The sequence below is a fragment of the Delphinapterus leucas genome, chromosome 18, assembly GCF_059928025.1.
Source record: "Delphinapterus leucas isolate spDelLeu-1000000601 "Yukka" chromosome 18, BTC_Dleu_Yukka2, whole genome shotgun sequence".
In the NCBI taxonomy this organism is placed as follows: Eukaryota; Metazoa; Chordata; class Mammalia; order Artiodactyla; family Monodontidae; genus Delphinapterus; species Delphinapterus leucas.
The window spans coordinates 76,300,147-76,322,435 of NC_143146.1; the positions used below are offsets into that span (position 1 = coordinate 76,300,147).

Sequence of the window (22,289 nt, forward strand, 5' to 3'; positions counted from 1 at the left end):
CTGCTCTCCCCTGCATAAAGCTGTGGTCCCCCTGCTGACGGGTTGCCATGTCGGGTGACGCCCCAGGCTTCCCTCCTGCTTATCCTCTCTGAGTCTTAAGCTTGCGATCAGACAGGGTCAGTCAGCCTTAGACCACCTGGGCAAGTGTTGGTCTTCAGTATTTAGTAACTAACTTTACACACAGTATTTTGGGGGAGGAGGGAGGTATTTGAAAAGACTGCGGTAGATGGGCCGGACAGAATCATAAAGTGTCGCCACGACTTGCTTACAGGATTTGTTCTTTAAATAATTTTGAGTTTGAAATGTTGCCTTTCTATATTGAGGATTGACCTTGTTACCAGAAGCAATCAATAGATAAAGTACTTTTAAAACAAATGAAGGATACGGACGGGCACTTGGTGATAGAATTCATGAATTAAATTCAATTGCTGTGTTAATTAAGTAAGAATGTTGTAATTTGTGTTTCAGATATAGCCCAGCATAGCTGAAGACAGTTTTGTTTGTAGAGGGTGTGAGCCGTTGCTTTACAAGGTGTTCTGTCCACCTGTGCAAACATATTGTTTTACTTCTGATACGTGGGAAAATAAGAGGCTACTACAAACTTTTCTGTAAATATGTACAATAATTTTATAGCAGTAAAATATTGACTTAATGAATTAAAGATTATCATAGTTCATCAGAAGTACAGATAAAAAATTTTAAAAGTGTTTGTAGTAGGATGAACGTGTTGATGTGATTCATGCCAACTCTTTTCTTTCTCCCCCATTTTAGGGACCAGGTGCCCCACTGACTTTGCCGAGGTCCCTTCTATTCTGATGGAGTACTTTGCAAATGATTACCGAGTGGTTCACCAGTTTGCCCGACATTATCAGACGGGGCAGGTAGGGAGCGTTGACTTTCTGTACCGTCCTCTGGGGCGCGGGGGTGGCTTTTGTGACCTGCGGGGTAGCGGGAACTCTTACTGCTTTTTCAGAACCTTCTCCAAACCAGAATCCTTCTGCCGTTTCCTGATTCCCTTTCTTCAGCTGTAGCTACAGTCATGTGTGGGCAACAAGTAGCTGCCCTTTATTATATGCCCAGTAACGTCCCATTTGGTCCTCAGAGCTGCCCCCTGAGGAAGGCGCTGTGTCCTGTTTCCAGAGGGGGAAACAAGCCTCAAAGCCTGTCTCACCTCAAAAAAGCCTTTGCTCTTTCCTCTACCCTTTATGCTTCTGAATATTCTCTCAGTCTGAATGTGTGTGTTGTTTGGTAAACTATGATGCCATATTTCCCCGATGTGTTTAGGTAGCATCTACGTGATGCCAAGTCTGAAAATTCCTTAATTTTGAGGTTTAGGTTTAAATAGTGCCTTGTAACGTTAAAGGTTTCTAAGTTCTGTAAAGTAGGATTAAGTGAGTGATACTTTACGGTAAGTTAGCTCTAATCTAATTGTCAACATTGTATGTTTACTGTCTGCGTGTCCCATGGAAAATGTATTCTTCTCTCAGAATTTTGGTGATATACTGTTATATTAGGTAGTGTTTTTCCGCCTTAAACTGTACCTCCCTGAGTGCCTGTGTACAATTATATTCATCTTTGAATCTTCAACATTTAGAATTGTGGCTAACACAAAAAAAGCACTAAAAGAAATTAAAGGAAGGACTGAATGGAATCAGAAAAAGAGGGGCCAAAGCCCACCTTTATTTGTGACTCTCTTTCCGGTTGTATCTCTGGATGCGTAATGTGAATCCGCGATTTCTATTGTTTGGACTTGACCTTAACCACTACTGTCAACTGTAGAATAATGGATGAGTTCCTGGAGAACTGATCTGAGTTAGTCTCCATCATAACCTGTTTCTGTGGTTAAGGGGACAGAATTAAAATATCTGTGATCCAGTCAGCTACGTGCCCATCAACGTGCAGAGCTGCTCTGGGGATTGTCACCTTAGCCAACGACGTAGAAGCACGTAGCCCATCAGGCAGTGGCCTAGTCCTCCCGGCTCCACGCTTTGGGGTCTGGGAAGGGGGAGGATGGCCTGACGTGCTGCTGCTCCCGTAACCGCCCCCTGCCCGTCCTCGGGGGCACGGACGTGCTCGGGCACAGGGCGCAGGCTTGCGGGGAGCCGGCCCTCTGCTGGGCCCTCAGGACGGGCTTCACCAGGAGCTCCTGGAGGAACCAGGTCGTGAAAAAGTGTGTCGGGTGGCAACTTGCCGGTGCGCTCGCAGCAGCCCTCATCCGTCTCGTTGCAGGACGTTTACTGAGGACACACTGAGGCCATAGGTGAGTCCTTCCGTCAGGAAATGGGCTCCGTTCTCAGCACCTGAGAAGCAGCCGGGAGTAAGTGTGACAGCATCCCTGCACTCGTGGCCTGGTGTCTCGGGGCGCAGAGCAGGGCTGAGGGCAAGGCGACTCCAGCCGAGGGACAGTCCGCAGGGCTCAGAGATCCCGAGACAGGCAGGACAGCACGTGTGGCAGGGTCAGCGAAGGGGGGTAGGGGGACGGACAGGGACGAACGCGGAAATGTCCTCGTGTTAAGAACCTGCACCCCATCTGTCTCTGCACCCGCCTTGCCCACACTGCGGGAGTCCCGGCCCCTCCGCTCGCCCGCCTGGTGACGAGGGGGATTCTCCTGTGTCCCGGGCTTCCCCTCGGGGCCGAGTCCCTCCTGTGACTCTGCCCCAGCCCCCCTTCTCATTAACCTCCAGCCGGCAGCCTCCCTGGAGTCCACCTTTGGACCCGAGGGCTCGTCCGTCCTTTGCTGCGGTCAGCGGTGACGAGGGCCAGAGCCAAGGTGCTGGCAGCGGGGCCGGGAGGGGAGCAGCCGTGGGAGGCTTGGCGGGAAGGGCCTGCGGCTGGTCAGATGGCGGGGAGGGTCCGAGAGCATGGAGTCCGGGAGGAGGGCCACGTCTGAGGAAGGAGGACGGCTCTCACCTTGGATGTCCGCTGCACAGCGTTGCTGCCCACGCGGCCGCTCGCGGCGCCGGCCTGAAACCCAGAGTCAAGTGGACACGCGGGCGTGTGGGGCCGAGTGGTGGGGAGGTTAGAAGCGGCCCGTGAGAGGAGCTGCCTGGGGGCTCCGGTTCCCGAGGACGCGCGGAGCGGGGCGCCTGCAAACGGTGGCGAGACCCTGTCAGCATCGGACCTAAGTGCTGGGCTGAAATGCACCACGATACTGAGGTCAGTTTAAAAATATTGTTGTCTGTTTCCAGAGCAATGAGAAAAGCCAGGAAGGGCTAGAACCACTGCTTGGAGGGTGGTGTAATGTCCTCAAAAAAAAAAGACAATTCCTGTTTTACTACTGAATTCTTCAGTCAGAAGAACCATTTTTGAACAAGATCATTTCAAGAAAAGAATATTAAGTCCAAAACTGCACTTCAGACGAGATGAGATCGGCAGCGAGCAGCAGGCTGCTGTGGATTAGTTCCATTTCTGACTCAGAAGGCACGTCCAGTGGGCCGAAGGGATTGCAGACACAGCCTCCAAAGCAGGAACCAGTGCTGGGACCCGTGGAGTCTGGAGAGGGCGCCAGAGGCACGGGGCACCTCGAGCCTCGCAGAGGACTGACTCGCCTCTTCTTGTCACTGACTAAACACCAACTGGCTGGATGCTTTCACTTTAAGGGCAGTTCTAGCCTAAGGGCAGGAGCTAATTCCCTCAAATCTAACCCTCTGTAAAGAAATAACGTTAAAGAGGAACAGCAGGGTGTGTCTTTCTGCTTCATTTCGTCCTGCTGCACGTCAGGGAAGGAATTTTTCCCCGTCACGTGGTCTATTCCAGAGAGCTGTCCACCTCGGGAGAATGTATTGGTGACTTATTAACACCTAGAAGTATTTTATCTGAACCTGAGCATCCCAGAGCCAGTGGATGCCTTGTGGTCACAGAATTAGAAGTTTGCCTCTCAGATCTGCAGGTGCCATACAGCTGTCAGGAAACAAATACCAGAGGTGCTCCTTCAAGGTTCAAACCGTCCTGACAAGCTACAGCATCAAAGCTGAAGCAGAATTAGTTGTAAATCAATCTTCAAATCAGCAGCACAAGTGTAGCAGAAATACAGACTTGGTAGCAGCTCCCGTGGAAACATCCAGGTTTTTAGACGTGATGAACTTGTGAATCAGCGGTCTCGGGGAGTTCCTCCCAAACCTCGGTCGACCTTAGGCTGCGTCGCAGGACCTGTGGGATCTGGGGAACGGGGGTGTTGTCTGTCTTCTCCATGCTCGTTGGTTCTGGCCTTCAGCCTAACCCTTCCAGTTGCTTCCAGCGGTCCCACACTTCTGGAAGCACAGGCTTTGTCCTCCCTTGAACATTTTCATACTCAGCTCCTTTTCTAGTCGTGGTAAAATACATATTACGTACAGCGTGCCAGCCTAACCGTGTTTCAGTGACAGTTCAGGGGTGTTAAGTGCATTGTCGTTGCTCTGCTTCCGTCACCACCGCCATCCCCAGAACGCCGTTCATCCTGCGCACCTGGCGCCCTGTCCCCCGTAGACACGAGCGCCTCATTTCCCCTCCCCCAGCCCGTTAGCCAGCACTCTGCTGTTGCCCTGAATTGCACTGTTCTAGGGACCTCATATAAGTGCAATTATACAGTATTTATCCTTCTGTGGCTGGTTTGTTTCATTTAGCATAATGTTTTTAAGGTTCATCCAGGTGTAGCCTGTGTCAGGATTTCTTTCTAAGGCTGAGTGATTGTCTTTGTGTGGACGGACCACATTCTGTTCAGCCTTTCATCCGTAGGTGGACACCTGGGTCGCTTCCAGCTTTCAGCTGCCGTTGTTGCCAGACTCAGGTTCGGCCGCTCGCCGCTCAGAAAGCTGATAGTTAAGAGACAGGTGCTGGTAGGAGCAGAAAGCTTGCTTTATTCGAGCGGCCGGCGACCTGGGGAGAAGGTGGACTCGTGGCCCAGAACCAGTTCTGAAGATTCCACTCAACCAGGAAGGCTTTTCAACGGAAAAGGGAAGCGATCTCAGTGGATCGTCGAGGCCAGGGTTGTCGCTGCCCCTGCTGCGCGCAGCCTTGCACACTCCTCGTGGTCTCTCCTCAGGTGCTGTCTTGTTCACAGTCTGCCCGCGAGACTCCTGCGCGGGGGGCTACAGACTGCTATGAGAAACAGTGTTGGTCCCGTTCTCTTGAGGCCAGTCCTTAGAATCGTGCTAGCCCGAGATTCAGTACTGCTCAGGAGGGAGCGGCTTGCGTCACGGCTGCAGTCTGGTCATCACGAGGCATAAACTCCTGTGCGGTTGAAAGGGGCGTGACGAGTGACAAAGACGCTTCTCTCACTCCTCGCCTCAGGAAGTTCTAGGGGTTTAGAAGCCCTGTGCCAGGAACCAGGGATGAAGACCGCATGTATATTTCTTCCTGGATCCCAGGAAGAAGCATACGCCCTGTCTCCCCTCCCAGGGTCTGCCTCGTCCGTCCCCTTTGTCCTCGGTCCTCAGTTTCCAGCCCCCTCTCCTCCTGCCTTGTCCCCAGTCCTCGCCAACACGCCTCTGCCCTCAGCGCACCGCATGCAGCAGGGCTGCCAAGCCCAGGGCGTTGCAGGCTACGGGGACTCTTGTTCCTTGTGGGATGACAGTGACGTCGGTGATCCAGGAAGCACCCTGAGAAGAGACTGTCACATCATGTAAAGTTGGGAACCCCTTCCTCTTAGGAATGTTGTAAGGATATGGATTTAGACCAGAAAAAGAAGCTGCAGTCTGTCCTAATATTTGAAGGATACCATGAAGAGGAAGAAAATATATCTGCCGTGTCATTCCAGAAAACAGTATTACTGGGAACAGTGGATGGGAATCAAATAAAGCTGATTTCAGCTCAGTAGATTCTTCTCAAAAATGATTGCAAAGGAGATGCCTCTGAAAGTAGTATGTTTTTATTTAATGCTTAATGTTGCAAAATCATATTGTAGAATGCACATCTAGGAAACCAGCGCCCAACTTAAAAAGTAAAGTGTTACCAAATGCTCCTCTCTGGAGGTAAGGGCAGTCTTGAATTCCTATTAGTTTTTTGATTAAAAATAGTTTTTACACATAAGTTATTTATTCCTCAGCAACGTAGTGTTTAGTTTTGTATTTGAGTTTAAAAAAAATATGGTATTATACGGTTCCTAACCTTCTGTGATTCTTTTTATAATCCTGGCATGCCTGAGATTCGTCAGTGTTGCACGTGGATGCAGTGTATTTACTTTCACTTCAGCATAGTATTCTGTAATGTATGTACTCATTCTTCCGTCATTGAAATGGGTTCTTCCAGGTTTTTACTAGCTCATCTGTATCTGCTGTGAACATGTTTTTTACTTTTCTCCTCATATTCATGTGCATGATTGGAATTGCTGGGTTTGTAAGGTGTGTGCATCTTCAAGTTTATGAGGTAATGCCACGTTGTTCTTTTTGAATTGAGATATGTTTGACATTGTATTAGTTTCAGGTATATAACTTAATTTGGTATGTGTACATATTGTGAAATGATCACAATAATTTTAGTTAACATCCATCACCTCAAATAGTTACGATTTTTTTCTTGTAAAGAGAACTTTTAAGATCTCTTTTAGCAGCTTGCAGACACACAGTATAGTAGTATTAACTGTGGTCACCATGCTGTACGTGACATCCCCAGATGTTTCCACCTTATAACTGGATGTTGGTACATTTTACCCGCCACCTCTGGCAGCCACCAGTCTGTTCAGTTTTTTTTTTTTTCCTTAAGATTCCACACATAAATGAGATCACGCGGAGTTTGTCTTCCTCCGACCCACTTCCCTCTCCAGGCTGCCGTCCAGACCGTTCATACTTATGACCCTTTTCGGCCGTGGTTCCCCTCGCACCTCATCCTCATGCTGTCAGAAGTTTTAACTTTGCCAGTTTTGTGGTTGTGAAATGGAATGCCGTGAGGACCTTCACTGCCAGCAGGACTCCCCGAGTACGTCTGGGTTGAACTTCTTTTTATCTTCTCATTGTTCATCTTTGTTTTCTCTCGCACGCCTGTTTCTCTTTTCATTTTCCTGTGTGATGTTCGCCTTTCTCTATTGATTTCTCAGGTTTCTTGACATGTTGGAATAATAATCCTTTGTCAGCTGTATGTCTGCTCTCAGTTTACAGCTTGTCTTTTCACTTTCTTTATGGCATCTTTTGATGGACTGAACTTCATCTTAATTTTGTTGAATCTAGCAGTCTTTTCGTCCTAGTTAATGCTTTAAATATCCTATCTTTAAAAACCTTTGTTTCCCTAGAAGTCATAAAGAGATTCTGTTTTTTCCTGAAAGTTTTAGTGTCTTTCCCTTATCTTTAGGTCTTTAATCGGGTTGGCACTCCTCTTTGTGTGTGGTGTGAAGGGGAAATGCAGTTTCCCTTCTTCCTGGTGGATGACCAGTTGTCTGAGCGCCGTGCACTCTTCGTCCAGTGACCTGGGGGACGGGTGCCCCGTGCCCACCTGTGTGCACTCATCTGTTCTGGGGTCCCTCTCATTCCGTTGTTTTGTCTGACCTGATACTAGTGCCGTGCTGTCTGCATCACTACAGCTTTGTACTAAGTCTTGACATCCGATACGGCACATCTTTTTTATTTGTTTTTCAGAAATTTCTTGTCAACTCTTGGGCCTTTGTCTTTTTTCCTACACATTTTAGAGTCAGCTTACCCATTTTCTTGAAAAAAAAAAACTGTGGTAAGAGTTTGGTTGGGGTTCCATTAAGTCTGTAGGTCAGTTTAGGGAGAACTGATATTTGAATATTGAGCCTTCCAGGCGACGATTGTGACACACCTCTCCCTTCCTTAGGTCTTTTAAGAAGCCTTTTAAAGTGTTTTCAAACCTCCTTGCAAAGAGTCTTGCTTAACTTTTATTAGATTTAGTCCTGGATGCCCCACCTTTTTGATAGCTTTATAAATGTATATTTTAAAAAATTATGTTTCTACTTGTTTGTTGCTGGTGTTTAAATGTGCAATTTATCCTTTATTGGATATATCTTATTTTTAGCAACTTTGCTAAACTTTCTTATTCATTCTAATAACTTGTCTATGGAATTTTTAAAGTTTTTTAACCAAACAGTTACTCTTGCTGCAAATAATAAGCTGTATTTTTCCTTTCCCATTCATAGGTCTTTTATGTCTTTATTTTGTCCCCCTCGAGTTACGGGATCCTCCAGTACAGGAGTGACGTGGAATAGAAGTTGTAATATGAGCATCATTTGCCTTTATCCTGATTTTTAAAGGAAATGTTTCTGATGTTTTACCATAAAGCAAGCTGTGTGTTGTCGTAGGTTTAGTGGAGATAACAGGAAAAGGCAATTCCTTCCTATTCCCAGTTAACTAAGGTTTTTTTTTTTTCTTTTTAATCGTTAACAGTTATTGCATTTTATCAGACTTTTTCTGCATCTTTTGAGGTAATTGGGTGGTTCTTTTCTGTTTATCTGGTAGTGTCGTGAATGTTGATATTCATGTTAAGCAACCTTTGCGTGCCAGGGTTGAGTGTCTTTGGTCCTAACTTAATGTTATTTTTTTAATACAGTGCTGGCTTCTTCAGTTTGCTAATATTTTGTGTGTGGAGGACTTCTTGTATCTGTGTTGATGAGAGAGATGCGCCCGTGATTTTCTTGGTCCTCTCACTCTTGCTGGTGTTGGTATTAAGTATATCCCATTTCATAAAATGAGTTGCTGAGAGCTCCTTCTTTTCCTTACAAGCACTTTTATGAAATTGTAATAATCGGTTTCTTGAAACTTTGTCAGAATTCAGCCATGAAACCATTCAGGGTCTATCATTTTCTCTGTGGGAAGATTTTTTAAATGACTGATTTCCTTAATAGTCACAGGAGTCTTTGGCCTTCTTTTCTTCTTAAGTAAGCTTTGCTAACTTGTAATTTTCGAGAAATTTAGACATTTAACCCAAGTTTTCAAGTTTATTGGCATGAAGTTATTTATAGCATTCTTTCATGCTTCAAGTCCTGCCACATCCATGCTTATGTCTTTTTCATCCCTAATATTCTTCTCTCATTTTTTTTTCTCTATTAACCTTGGCAGAAGATAAGTATCAGTAGTATTTACAAAGAACTAACGCAGACTTTGTTAATCCTCCCTGTTTTGTTTGTTTTAGTTCATTAGTTTCTGTCTTTATGATTATTCTCTCCCTTCTTCATTTTTTCCCCCAGTTTCTTAAGGTGGACACTTAGCTAATTGAGTTTCAGTTTTATCTAACATGTGCATTTACATTTTAATGCTATAAATTTTAAACTGTGTGATGCAGTGCTTTAGCTGCATGCCATGATTTTAATACAAAATGTTTCTAAGGTTGCTAATTTCCATTGTAATTTCCTCTTTGACTAATGAGTTGTTTTGAAGTGTAGTTTACAATTTCTAAACCTTTGTAGAGGAGTTGTGTATCTTTTTGTTGTTGATATCTAATTAATTAGTCCGACTGGTATTGATTTTGCATTTTGTTGATATTTGTTTTATGGCCTAGTGCAGTTTTTGGAAATGTTCTGTTTGTGCTTGCGTACATTGTATATTTTCTAATTGTTGGGCTTGGGGTTTCAAACCCTTCTGTTAAGTTAGCCTTTTAATTGTGTTGTTTAAATCTTTGATATATGACTAATTTTTATGACCCAGCAAAAATTGAGAGATGTAAGGCTTCCACTAGGATGCTGGATGTATCATTTTTTCCCCTTAGTTTTGTCTCTTTTTAAAAATTATTAAGACTTTATTTATTTAAAGCAGTTTTAGGTTGGCAGCAAAATCGAGGGGAAAGTGTAGAGATTTCCTGTAAAGCCCCTGCCCCGACTCATGCACAGCCTCCCCTGCCACCAGCACCCTCACCGGAGGCTGCATCTGTAACAGCTGGTGAACCTCCACTGACATGTCCACAGTGCACATGGGGTTCACTTGTGGGACCGTACGTTCTGCGGGTTTGGGCAAATGTAGAATGACATGTATCCATCATTATGGTGTCATACAGAGTAATTTCAGTGCCCTATAAGTGATTTCATTGCTTTTTGCTCTGTTTTGAGAATATTTTGTTAGGTGCATAAAAGTATAGAGTTGAGCTATTCCTTTCTTCCTCGGGTGTTAGCCTTTTACTCTTCATAATGCTTCTTGTCTTCAAGTTTATTCTTTTTTTTCCTGGTAATTTTGTAACCCCCAGCTGCATTACTAATCACCAGAGATATAGTCAATTGACTTTCAGGAGAACCTAAATTTTTTGCATAATTTTGTCCATTAGCCACTACACTGAAATGTTTGTTGTTCTAGTTATCTTTCTCACAAAATACTTATCAAGCAATAAATAATAGAAATTAACATTTATTATTTCATATGTTTTTTTCTTATTTAATCTGTCCAGCAGTATGAAGTAGGTACATAGTTATCCACACTTCGTAGGAACTGAAGCTCAGACAGGTTAAGTAATTTTTCAGGGATCACACAGTAGTACTCAAATCAGTATTATAACATTGTGGGTGTTTTCTTTTTCCAGTTTTTCCTAGTTAAAAATCCCTTAATATCGTAGGAAATGGCCTATACTTCTTATACGTCTCACAAAAAAAACAGGCCCATTTCCATAGTAAGTGTTATTTTTAGCACAGTTCTAGTGCTTTCATTTTAGAACTGTTGTGTGTTGCGTCATTATAAGATTTAGCTTGTTGCCTTCATTTGTGAGAGTTAGCCCAAGGCTAAAATCGCTTAAGATGTATTTCCAAGGAGACGTACAGCCTTGTAATAAATCTTCTCCTGTCATCCTCCCAGGAGATATGAATAAGGATTGAAGGTAAAAATTATAGTGCAACTAGAACTAGATTCCTTTTGGCAAGTTTAAGTTGTTTTGAAACGTTTCTTATTTTCGGCTTTGATGCTTCTCAGTTATGTCTAGACAAGACCATTGAACCGGAGAGCAGAGACAGGTCTGACCCCAGCCCCACTCCCGGTGCAGGTGGCCTAGATCAGTCACGGAACTTTCTGAGACTTCTCTGCTCTTTCATATAAAATATAAATTTAAAAGTTAGAACCTAAAAACTAATAGCTCCATACTCACATCAAAAATTCTAGTCAGGGCTTCCCTGGTGGTGCAGTGGTTGAGAGCCCGCCTGCCGATGCAGGGGATGCGGGTTCGTGCCCCGGTCCGGGAGGATCCCGCGTGCCGCGGAGCGGCTGGGCCCGTGGGCCATGGCCGCTGAGCCTGCGCATCCGGAGCCTGTGCTCCGCAGCGGGAGAGGCCACAACAGTGAGAGGCCCACATACCGTAAAAAAAAAAAAAAAAAATTCTAGTCAGTCAAATTTAATAATATATGCCAACTGTAAACAAGGTAGGACTGCAGTTTTTTTTAGGAAAAGAATAGAAGTTAGACTCTGTTACACATTATAGTGTTTCATGGTGAGCCCTGTACGACTTTCTCTGTGCCGCCCGTCAGGTGAGTCTGTGATACTATGCAAGCATTTCCAAAGGTTCTTTCATGCCATCTTAGTTCGTAAGAAAACACTAAACCACTAAAAGTCAGGTAAGAAGGAAGTGACGCTATTTGCTCTGGGTTTAGAGCTGAGACTTCGCCTCTTAGGGCCTGGCAGCATTTTCATTGCATTGATGATGTGCCATCGGATTATTGACTAACAGCAAAGCAGGCAGCTTGAGACACGCCAAATCCAGTGGTTTCCCCGCCGTAGACGTGGGCCGAGGTCGAGGGCTTGGGGTGCTGGGATCAAGCTGCGAATCGAAGCTGCTGACTCGTGGGCTGGACGGCTTTGGTGCTTGGCCTGCTGCCTCTGAAGCTTCTTCTTGTTTGAGGGGACCGTGTCTCAACAAGTTTGTGTCTTTAGATCCAGCATGTTCCCAGGGGATTTCGGTGGTAGGAAAACAAGGATTTGTACCAGAGGATGTCTTAATTTTGAATATTTGTGCAGCTTCTACCATAATACATTTTCTAAATGCTCATAAATAAGCCAGGTATTTTATTGCAGTGCCTTGGCTCTGTAAGAATTTGATGCCAAAACTTTTCTTTTTTTAGTGAATGGTGTTTTTTCATTTATTTATTTAGTTTTTTAATTTTTATCTACACTGGGTCTTTGTTGCTGCACCTGGGCTTTTCTCTAGTTGCGGCTAGCGGGGGCTACTCTTCGCTGCGGTGTGCAGGCTTCTCATTGCGGAGCAATGGGCTCTAGGCACGCAGGCTCTAGAGCATGGGCTCTAGGCACGCAGGCTCAGTAGTTGTGGCTTGTGGGCTCTAGAGCGCAGCCTCAGTAGTTGTGGTGTGGTGCACGAGCTTAGTTGCTCCGCGGCATGTGGGATCTTCCCGGACCAGGGCTCGAACCCGTGGCCCCTGCATTGGCAGGTGGACTCTTAACCACTGCGCCACCAGGGAAGCCCTATGCCAAAACTTTTAACCTGACACTATTTAATGCAGACTGGTGAGTTGTCAAGTGAGCGAAGATTTCTGACAGATTATGAGGTTTCGTGTGTACAAGTTAAGCACACAGGGAAACATTCAGAGAATTCAAGTAATGCCAAGTTTGCTAACACATTTGCACTTTTGACAGCATTTCAGAAACCTTACCAAAAATGTTGTGCTTTCTGAATATAATAGGAAATCTATTAGTATTTTAATATTTCTGTTCCCATGTGTGGTCAGCACAGTGCAGCTGTGTTTACCCCGAGAATACAGCGAACCGCGCCCTTCCTTGTGAGGTGGGGCACAGTCAGGAAGTTCTGGGGAAAGTTCGCTGCACAGGGGCAGCTGCGTGAGCTGTCCTCCAGGCCTGAACACTGTGAAGAAGGAAGACGGGGCCATTCTCCGTCTCACATGACAGTACCCTGACCTGAGGCCACCAGGCCCACCCGTACGCATGGTTACCCTTTGGCAGTGTTTAGAAAGACACCTGAGCTACCCGCAGGGACTTCAGTTTCTTCCAGTCAGTCAGTACTTTGCACAAGTTGATTGAATAGCTATTACCTCACCAAATTGTCATAGTAATCTTTTGCAGCTTTTTTTTTTTTTTTTTTAAATTCTTGTCTTACAAATGAGAAAGCAGGATGCCCAGAGCCTCGCCTGCTGTCAGAAAGCAAATGAACAGCCTCCGAAAATGCCAGCCTGCAGCTTCGGCAGCCGCCTCTGTGCTGCCTTCCTATGGCCAGTTCCTTCGCTCAGAAGATTAGGATGATTTCATTTTGCTCACCTTTGTTTTTCAAATCATTGTGATGATTATGTTTTTCTGAGTCAGGGCATCTCAAACTTTAATATGCATGAAATCATCTGGAATCTGGTTGAAATGCAGATTCTAACTCGGTGGGCACGGAGCGGCCCGAGACGATGTATTTCCAAGAAGCTTCCAGATCACACCATGACAGCTGACTGCGCCTCAGAGTCTGGTTGGGGCTCCAGAAATTTACATTTGAGACATGGATGCATCAGTGGATTTGGAGGAAGACATTAACTAAATGCTAGAAATAGGAACTCAACACCCGGCAGATCCTTGGGGTCTTTGGTGTTGCCGCTGAGCCTTGGCATTTACTGCTGACAGGCTGCACTGTCATTGTCATTGCCATAGTCACACAAAGCCAGATTGCAATTCAGAACTCAACACAGCATTTCTGTTTTTAAATAAGGAACAAAGATAATTGTGGAAAAATTCATATTGAATTATTAAAATAAATTAGAACAAATTAGGTCACCATAGTTAACTGTTGGCATATTATGTTCTAATTGTAGAAATAATAATTCTGCCGTTTTTCTGTTTCTCACTGGGGGTAAACCTACAATGTCTTTCTACATTTTATAGCTAAAATGCGTCTTTGAAATAGAAATAACCTCCTCTACAGTAATACAATAGGCATAATTAATTGTGAAGGTAATTGCCTTTCAGTCATTTAAGTAATTGCTGTCATCTGACTTCCTGCGTAGCTTCACCTGTACCTCTTCCGTGGCATGTAGGGCATTTCCCCATGTGATTAATTTTGACGTACATCCCTTTTCTGGGTCCTGGCAGAAGGATCAAGGGTCCGTTGTAGTGTACCTGGCTGCAGGGTAGGGTGCTGTGCACACAGTGGGTGCTTCATAAAGGGAGTGCAGTGGGCCTCCCTGCTCCCTGGGCTGCTGGGCTTCCTCTGTCCCTCCCAGAGAGAGGCAGGGCCAGCTTCAGCCCTGGGCTGTTCACACCTTGTGGGCCGCTACAGAGACAAAAACTGCAGGTGTGGTTTTTTTTGTTTTGAATTTTATTTTCTTTTCTTTTTAAACAGCTGGTTCTTATTAGTTATCCATTTTATACATATTAGTATATATATGTCAATGCCAGTCTCCCAATTCATCCCACCACCACCACCCTGCCACTCTCCCCCCTTGGTGTCCATACATTTGTTCTCTACATCTGTCTCAATTTCTGCCCTGCAAACCGGTTCATCTGTACCATTTTTCTAGGTTCCACGTATATGCGTTAATATACGATATTTGTTTTTCTCTTCTGCCTTACTTCACTCTGTAGGACAGTCTCTAGATCCATCCACTCTCTACAAATGACTCAGTTTCGTTCCGTTTTATGGCTGAGTAGTATTCCATTGTATATATGTACCACATCTTCTTTATCTATTCATCTGTTGACGGGCATTTAGGTTGCTTCCATGTCCTGGCTACTGTAAATAGTGCTGCAGTGAACATTGGAGTGCATATGTCTTTTTGAATTATAGTTTTCTCTGGGTATATGCCCAGTAGTTGGATTGCTGGATCATATGGTAATTCTGTTTTTAGTTTTTTAAGGAACCTCCATACTGTTCTCCATGGTGGCTGTATCAATTTACATTCCCACCAACAGTGCAAGAGGGTTCCCTTTTCTCCACACGCTCTCCAGCATTTGTTGTTTGTAGATTTTCTGATGATCCCCATTCCAACTGGTGTGAGGTGATACCTCATTGTAGTTTTGATTTGCATTTCTTTAATATTTAGTGATGTTGAGCAGCTTTTCATGTGCTTCTTGGTCACCTGTATGTCTTCTTTGGAGAAATGTCTGTTTAGGTCTTCTGTCCGTTTTTGGATTGGGTTGTTTGTTTTTTTAATATTGAGCTACATGAGCTGTTTATATATTTTGGAGATGAATCCTTTGTCCGTTGATTCGTTTGCAAATATTTTCTCCCATTCTGAGGGTTGTCATTTCATCTTGTTTGTAGTTTCCTTTGCTTTGCAAAAGCTTTTAAGTTTCATTAGGTCCCATTTGTTTATTTTTGTTTTTATTTCCATTCCTCTAGGAGGTGGATCAAAAAAGATCTTGCTGTGATTTATGTCAAGGAGTGTTCTGCTTATGTTTTCCTCTAAGAGTTTTATAGTGTCCAGTCTTACATTTAGGTCTCTAATCCATTTTGAGTTTATTTTTGTGTATGGTGTTAGGGAGTGTTCTAATTTCATTCTTTTACATGTAGCTGTCCAGTTTTCCCAGCACCACTTATTGAAGAGACTGTCTTTTCTCCATTGTATATCTTGCCTCCTTTGTCATAGATTAGTTGACCATAGGTGCGTGGGTTTATCTCTGGGCTTTCTGTCCTGTTCCATTGATCTATATTTCTGTTTTTGTGCTAGTTGATTACTGTAGCTTTGTAGTGTAGTCTGAAGTCAGGGAGTCTGATTCCTCCAGCTCCATTTTTTTCCCTCAAGACCGTTTTGGCTATTTGGGGTCTTTTGTGTCTCCTTACAAATTTTAAGACTTTTTGTTCTAGTTCTGTAAAAAATGCCATTGGTAATTTGATAGGGATTGCATTGAATCTGTAGATTGCTTTGGGTAGTAGAGTCATTTTCACAGTATTGAGATTCTTCCAGTCCAAGAACATGGTATATCGCTCCATCTGTTTGTGTCATCTTTAATTTCTTTCATCAGTGTCTTATACTTTTCTGCATACAGGTCTTTTGTCTCCCTAGGTAGGTTTATTCCCAGGTGTTTTATTCTTTTTGCTGCCGTGGTAAATGGGAGTGCTTCCTTAATTTCTCTTTCAGATTTTTCATCATTAGTGTATAGGAATGCAAGAGATTTCTGTGCCTTAATTTTGTATCCTGCAACTTTACCAAATTCATTGATTAGCTCTAAGTGGTTTTCTGGTGGCATCTTTAGGATTATCTATGTATAGTATCATGTCATCTGCAAACAGTGACAGTTTTACTTCTTTTCCAAGTTTTACTTCTTCTTTTGTATTCCTTTTATTTCTTTTTCTTCTCTGATTGCTGTGGCTAGGACTTCCAAAACTATGTTGAATAATAGTGGCGAGAGTGGCCGACATCCTTGTCTTGTTCCTGATCTTAGAGGAAATGCTTTCAGTTTTTCACCATTGAGAATGATGTTTGCTGTGGCTTTGTCGTATATGGCCTTTATTATGTTGAGGTAGGTTCCCTCTATGCACATTTTCTGGAGAGTTTTTATCATAAATGGGTGTCGAATTTTGTCAAAAGCTTTTTCTGCATCTATTGAGATGATCATATGGTTTTTATTCAGTTTGTTAATACAGTGTATCACATTGATTGATTTGCGAATATGGAAGAATCCTTGCATCCCTGGGATAAATCCCACTTGATCATGGTGTATGATCCTTTTAATGTGATGTTGGATCCTGTTAGTATTTTGTTGAGGATTTTTGCATCTACATTCACGAGCGATCTTGGTCTGTTATTTTCTTTTTTTGTAGTATCTTTCTCTGGTTTTGGGAGTGTTCCTTCCTCTGCAATTTTTTGGAAGAGTTTGAGAAGGATGGGTGTTAGCTCATCCTAAATGTTTGCTAGAATTCACCTGTGAAGCCATCTGGTCCTGGACTTTTGTTTGTTGGAAGTTTTTAAATCACAGTTTCCATTTCATTACTTGTGATTTGTCTGTTCATATTTTCTATTTCTTCCTGGTTCCGTCTTGGAAGGTTATACCTTTCTAAGAATTTGTCCATTTCTTCCAGGTTGTCCATTTTATTGGCAGTGTTGCTTGTAGTAGTCTCTTAGGATGCCTTGTATTTCTGCAGTGTCTGTTGTAACTTCTCCTTTTTCATTTCTAATTCTATTGATTTGAGTCCTCTCCCTCTTTTTCTTGATGAGTCTGGCTAATGGTTTATCAATTTTATCTTCTCAAAGAACCAACTTTTAGTTTTATTGATCTTTGCTATTGTTTTCTTCGTTTCTATTTCATTTATTTCTGCTCTGATCTTTATGATTTCTTTCCTTCTACTTACTTTGGGTTTTGTTTGTTCTTCTTTCTCTGGTTCCTTTAGGTGTAAGCTTAGGTTGTTTATTTGAGATTTTTCTGTTTCTTGAGGTACCATTGTATTGCTGTAAACTTCCCTCTCAGAACTGCTTTTGCTGCATCCCATAGGTTTTGGATTGTCGTGTTTTCATTGTCATTTTCTCTAGGTATTTTTTTATTTCCTCTTTCATTTCTTCATTGATCTCTTGGTTATTTAGTAACGTATTGTTTAGCCTCCATGTGTTTGTGTTTTTAATGTTTTTTTCCCCTGTAATTGATTTCTAATCTCATAGTGTTGTGGTCAGAAAAGATGCTTGATATAATTTCAATTTTCTTAAATTTACTGAGGCTTGATTTGTGATCCAAGATGTGATCTATCCTGGAGAATGTTCCATGCGCACTTGAGAAGAAAGTATACTCTGCTGTTTTTGGATGGAATGTCCTATAAATACCAATTAAATCTATCTGGTCCGTTGTGTCATTTAAAATTTGTGTTTCCTTATTAATATTCTGTCTGGATGATCTGTCCATTGGTGTAAGTGAGGTGCTAAAGGCCCCCACTATTACTGTGTTACTGTCGATTTCCTCTTTTATAGCTGTTAGCAGTTGCCTTACGTATTGAGGTGCTCCTGTGTTGGGTGCATATGTATTTATAATCGTTACATCTTCTTCTTGGATTGATCTCTTGATCATTATGTAGTGTCCTTCCTTGTCTCTTGTAACATTCTTTATTTTAAAGTCTGTTTTATCTGATATGAGTATTGCTCCTCCAGCTTTCTTTTAATTTCCAATTGCATGAAATATCTTTTTCCATCCCCTCGCTTTCAGTCTGTATGTGTCCCTAGGTCTGAAGTGGGTCTCCTGTAGACAGCATATATATGGGTCTTGTTTTTGTATCCATTCAGCCAGTGTATGTCTTTTGGTTGGAGCATTTAATCCATTCACATATAAGGTAATTATCGAGATGTATGTTCCTATGACCATTTTCTTAATTGTTTTGGGTTTGATTTTGTTGGTCCTTTTCTTCTCTTGTGTTTCCCACTTAGAAGTTCCTTTAGCATTTGTTGTAAAGCTGGTTTGGGGGTGCTGAATTCTCTTAGCTTTTGCTTGTCTGTAAATTTTTCGATTTCTCCATCGAATCTGAATGAAATCCTTGCTGGGTAGAGTAATCTTGGTTGTAGGTTCTTCCCTTTCATCACTTTAAGTGTGTCATGCCACTCCCTTCTGGCTTGTAGAGTTTCTGCTGAGAAATCAGCTGTTAACCTTATGGGAGTTCCCTTGTATGTTATTTGTCATTTTTCCCTTGCTGCTTTCAATAATTTTTCTTTGTCTTTAATTTTTGTCAGTTTGATTACTGTGTGTCTCGGCATGTTTCTCCTTGGGTTTATCCTGTATGGGACTCTCTGTGCTTCCTGGACTTGGGTGGCTATTTCCTTTCCCATGTTAGGGAAGTTTTCGACTGTAATCTCTTCAGATATTTTCTCGGGTCCTTTCTCTCTCTCTTCTCCTTCTGGGACCCCTGTAATGTGAATGTTGTTGTGTTTAGTGTTGTCCCAGAGGTCTCTTAGGCTGTCTTCCTTTCTTTTCATTCTTTTTTCTTTATTCTGTTCCACAGCAGTGAATTCCAGCATTCTGTCTTCCAGGTCACTTATCCGTTCTTCTGCCTCAGTTACTCTCCTATTGATTCCTTCTAGTGTATTTTTCATTTCAGTTATTGGATTGTTCATGTCTGTTTGTTTGTTCTTTAATCCTTCTAGGTCTTTGTTAAACATTTCTTGCATCTTCTCGATCTTTGCCTCCATTCTTTTCCCGAGGTCTTGGGTCGTATTCACTATCATTATTCTGAATTCTTTTTCTGGAAGGTTTCCTATCTCCACTTCATTTAGCTGTTTTTCTGGGGTTTTATCTTGTTCCTTCATCTGGTACACAGCCCTCTGCCTTTTCATCTTGTCTGTCTTTCTGTGAATGTGGTTTTTGTTCCATAGGCTGCAGGACTGTAGTTCTTCTTGCTTCTGCTGTCACCCCTCTGGTGGATGAGCTATCTAAGAGGCTTGTGCAAGTTTCCTGATGGGAGGGACTGGTGTTGGGTAGAGCTGGGTGTTGCCCATGGCCTGAGGCGACCCAGCTCTGGAGGCTACAGGCTCTTTGGTGGGGCTAATGGCGGACTCTGGTAGGGCTCATGCCAAGGAGTACTTCCCAGAACTTCTGCTGCCAGTGTCCTTGTCCTACGGTGAGGCACAGCCACCCCCCCGCCTCTGCAGGAGACCCTCCAACACTAACAGGTAGGTCTGGTTCAGTCTCCTATGGGGTCACTGCTCCTTCCCCTGGGTCCCGATGTGCTCACTGCTTTGTGTGTGCCCTCCAAGAGTGGAGTCTCTGTCTCCCCCAGTCCTGTCGAAGTTCTGCAGTCAAATCCCGCTAGGCTTCAAAGTCTGATCCTCTAGGAATTCCTTCTCCCGTTGCCGGACCCCCAGGTTGGGAAGCCTGACGTGGGGCTCAGAACCTTCACTCCAGCGGGTGGACTTCTGTGGTGTAAGTGTTGTCCAGTCTGTGAGTCACCCACCCAGCGGTCATGGGATTTGATTTTGCTGTGATTGCGCCCGTCCTACCGTCTCATGGTGGCTCCTCCTTTGTCTTCGGGTGTGGGGCGTCTCTGGGGAGTCCCAGTGTCCTCCTGTCGATGCGTGTCCCACAGTGAGTTGTGATTCCCGTGCTCTCGCAAGAGGGAGTGAGCGCACGTCCTTCTCCTCCGCCATCTTGGACCAATCCTCCTGCAGGTGTTTGAATAAAAGAAACTCAGGCAAGGGTGTAAATTATCTGAAGTACGAAGTTCATTCAGTCAGTGTTATTTTGAAGTAAATTTGCAGTAATGCTCTCCAACCCCATTGAAAAAGTGGTTTAGATTGTTTCAGGAAATTGCTTCTGAACAGCTCTGCACTGAGTTTGTAAGGGTTGTGAATTGCTGAGCGTGGTTGAGGGTATAACTCGAAGTACTTTTGTATTGAAATGAAGTGGCTCAGTGAGAACAGCACTGATAGCAGGAGACCCTCCAAACAGAGCACAGTGGAAATCTGCCTGTCTTTACTGTGGGAAAGGAGCCTTGGAAGAGAAGACTGTGGGGCTTGGGGCTGGCCGTGGACATTGTCAACGTGGCCTGGTTGTCAGAGGCTGGCAGTGTATGGGGCTCAGGCCCCAGCCACAGGCTGTTTGGAGCAAAGAGGTCCACGTTTGTGCAAGGCAGGCACGGCCGTCAAATGTGTTTGTGTCAAATTGGTGAAAACTTTCTGTCCTCAGACTTTCTGGAGTGTGGGATTCCAGTGGAAGGATCTAGTCCTGTAGTCAGAGCAGTTTGAATGAGGGACATCACTGAGTTCCGCTCTGTCCATGGCCCAGCTGTGAAAGTTGAATGAAACTTTAAGTTCTATGTGCCTAACCCCAATTCTGACCTCATTGTATTTTCACCTCCACTTCCCCTGTCTCTAACTTGCTCATCTATTCATTGTATTCTAATTACATATTAAATACCTGTATTTAGTATCAATAGTCACTGAAAATTTTATTATCACTGCTAATCCAGTTTCGGGGGGAACTTGTTGGAGTAGTAATGAAACAGATTTTGCAAAGGGTTATTACTTTTATCATCAAGTGGTAGTGTGCAGTGTTGAATTTTGAGGGGTACAGAAATAAGTTGAAAATAAATCTATAAAACTGAAGTCACACAACCACAGCATACATAACAAACTTCACCGTGTAAAGCAGGTATCAGAATTGTAAGGCTTTTGAGGGCAGGAGATGGTGTTTTGTCTTTCTTCTTCCTGTGTTACCTGGAATGGCACCTTATGCTGAGAACTTGTTGAATGAAGGATGGCTATTGTGTTGTCAGCGTATGTTGAGATAACGTGTTTTTGCATTTTACCACTTCATTCCCTCTGGAAGCGTGTGAATGTCAGTGACAGGCATAGCTAACCTTCACACACTGTTGACTCCCTGCTGTCTTCTAAATGGATGGCGCGGAAAACTCGCAGGTGAACTTAAAATGAGTAAAGATCACATGTGTAAACGGCATTGTAATTAGTACAGTTTGATCCTTTTGGGTGGCCTAAAGGAGGTGATGCATTAGATCTCTGTCCTTTTATTCCTGAGCCTGTAGGAACTGAAATAAAGAAAGATGTCCTTTTTTCCATCAATAGTAATTTTTAAGTTAACAAAGTCTCCCAGAACGTAAACCCCTTGAGAACTGGAATTTTCATCTGTTCTGTTCACTGATATATCACCATAATGGGCAATCAATCAGTAAATGTTTGCTGAGTGAATTATCACTCAGCAGCACACAACCCTGGCTCCCACTCAAGGACAAAGAAACCATGAGAGTCAGACTCAGAGACTTGAAAATAACTAGTAACTGAGATAATTTTAAAGTAACTCTTGGATGGGGATTTAAATAACTGTGTTAAAGGATATCATGGGTAAGGTGGACAATATGTATGAACGGATGGAGGAGAGAGATGGAAACTATGAGAAACAGTCAAGTGGAAATGCAGGAAATAAAGCCATGGTATCATATTTGAGGAATTCCTTTGAGGGGATCATCCATACACTTGACACAGCTGAGGAAAGCGTGAACTTAAAGATACGTCAATAGAAATTGTCCTAACAGAAATACAAGGGCAGGGGGAATGTTAGGGGAAGGGGAGGCAACATAGAGCATGCAAGGAACTTTGGGACAATATCAGACAGTGTAACATACATGTAGTTGGAGTTCCACAAATGAGAAGAGAGAAATAAGGCATGAGAAATAGGCGAAGGGATAATGGTTGAGAATTTGCCCAAAATGATGAAAATCAAGCCAGCAATCCAAGACGCTTAGAGAAGCCCATGCAGTATAACTGAAAACAGTATACACCTAGACACATAGTAGTCAAACTGCTGGAGACCAAAGCTAAAGAGAAAACCGTGCAGGAAGCCAGAGAAAAGAAGACACATTACCAACAGAGGAACAAAGACGGAGATTATAGAGGAATGCTCGTCAGAGACAGAGTCTGAACTGCAAGATCCATAGCATGAGATGTATTTGATTAAAATATCATCAGAAGGAACGTTTCCTCATTAGCACCATCTTCTCTAAATGTGAACCGGGCCCTGCAGATGAGGGA

At 43.5% G+C, this 22,289-nt stretch overlaps 1 protein-coding gene across 2 annotated transcripts in view; it reads left to right on the top strand.

Annotated features, from left to right (window-relative positions):
* MIPEP (mitochondrial intermediate peptidase) overlaps nt 1-22,289 on the top strand; it is a 133,081-nt gene that overhangs the window by 47,413 nt on the left and 63,379 nt on the right. For both annotated transcript variants that reach the window (XM_089899738.1, XM_022574503.2), the window contains exon 14: nt 772-881. In XM_089899738.1, the coding sequence (XP_089755864.1) occupies nt 772-881 (110 nt within the window). The remainder of the gene's footprint in view (nt 1-771; nt 882-22,289) is intronic.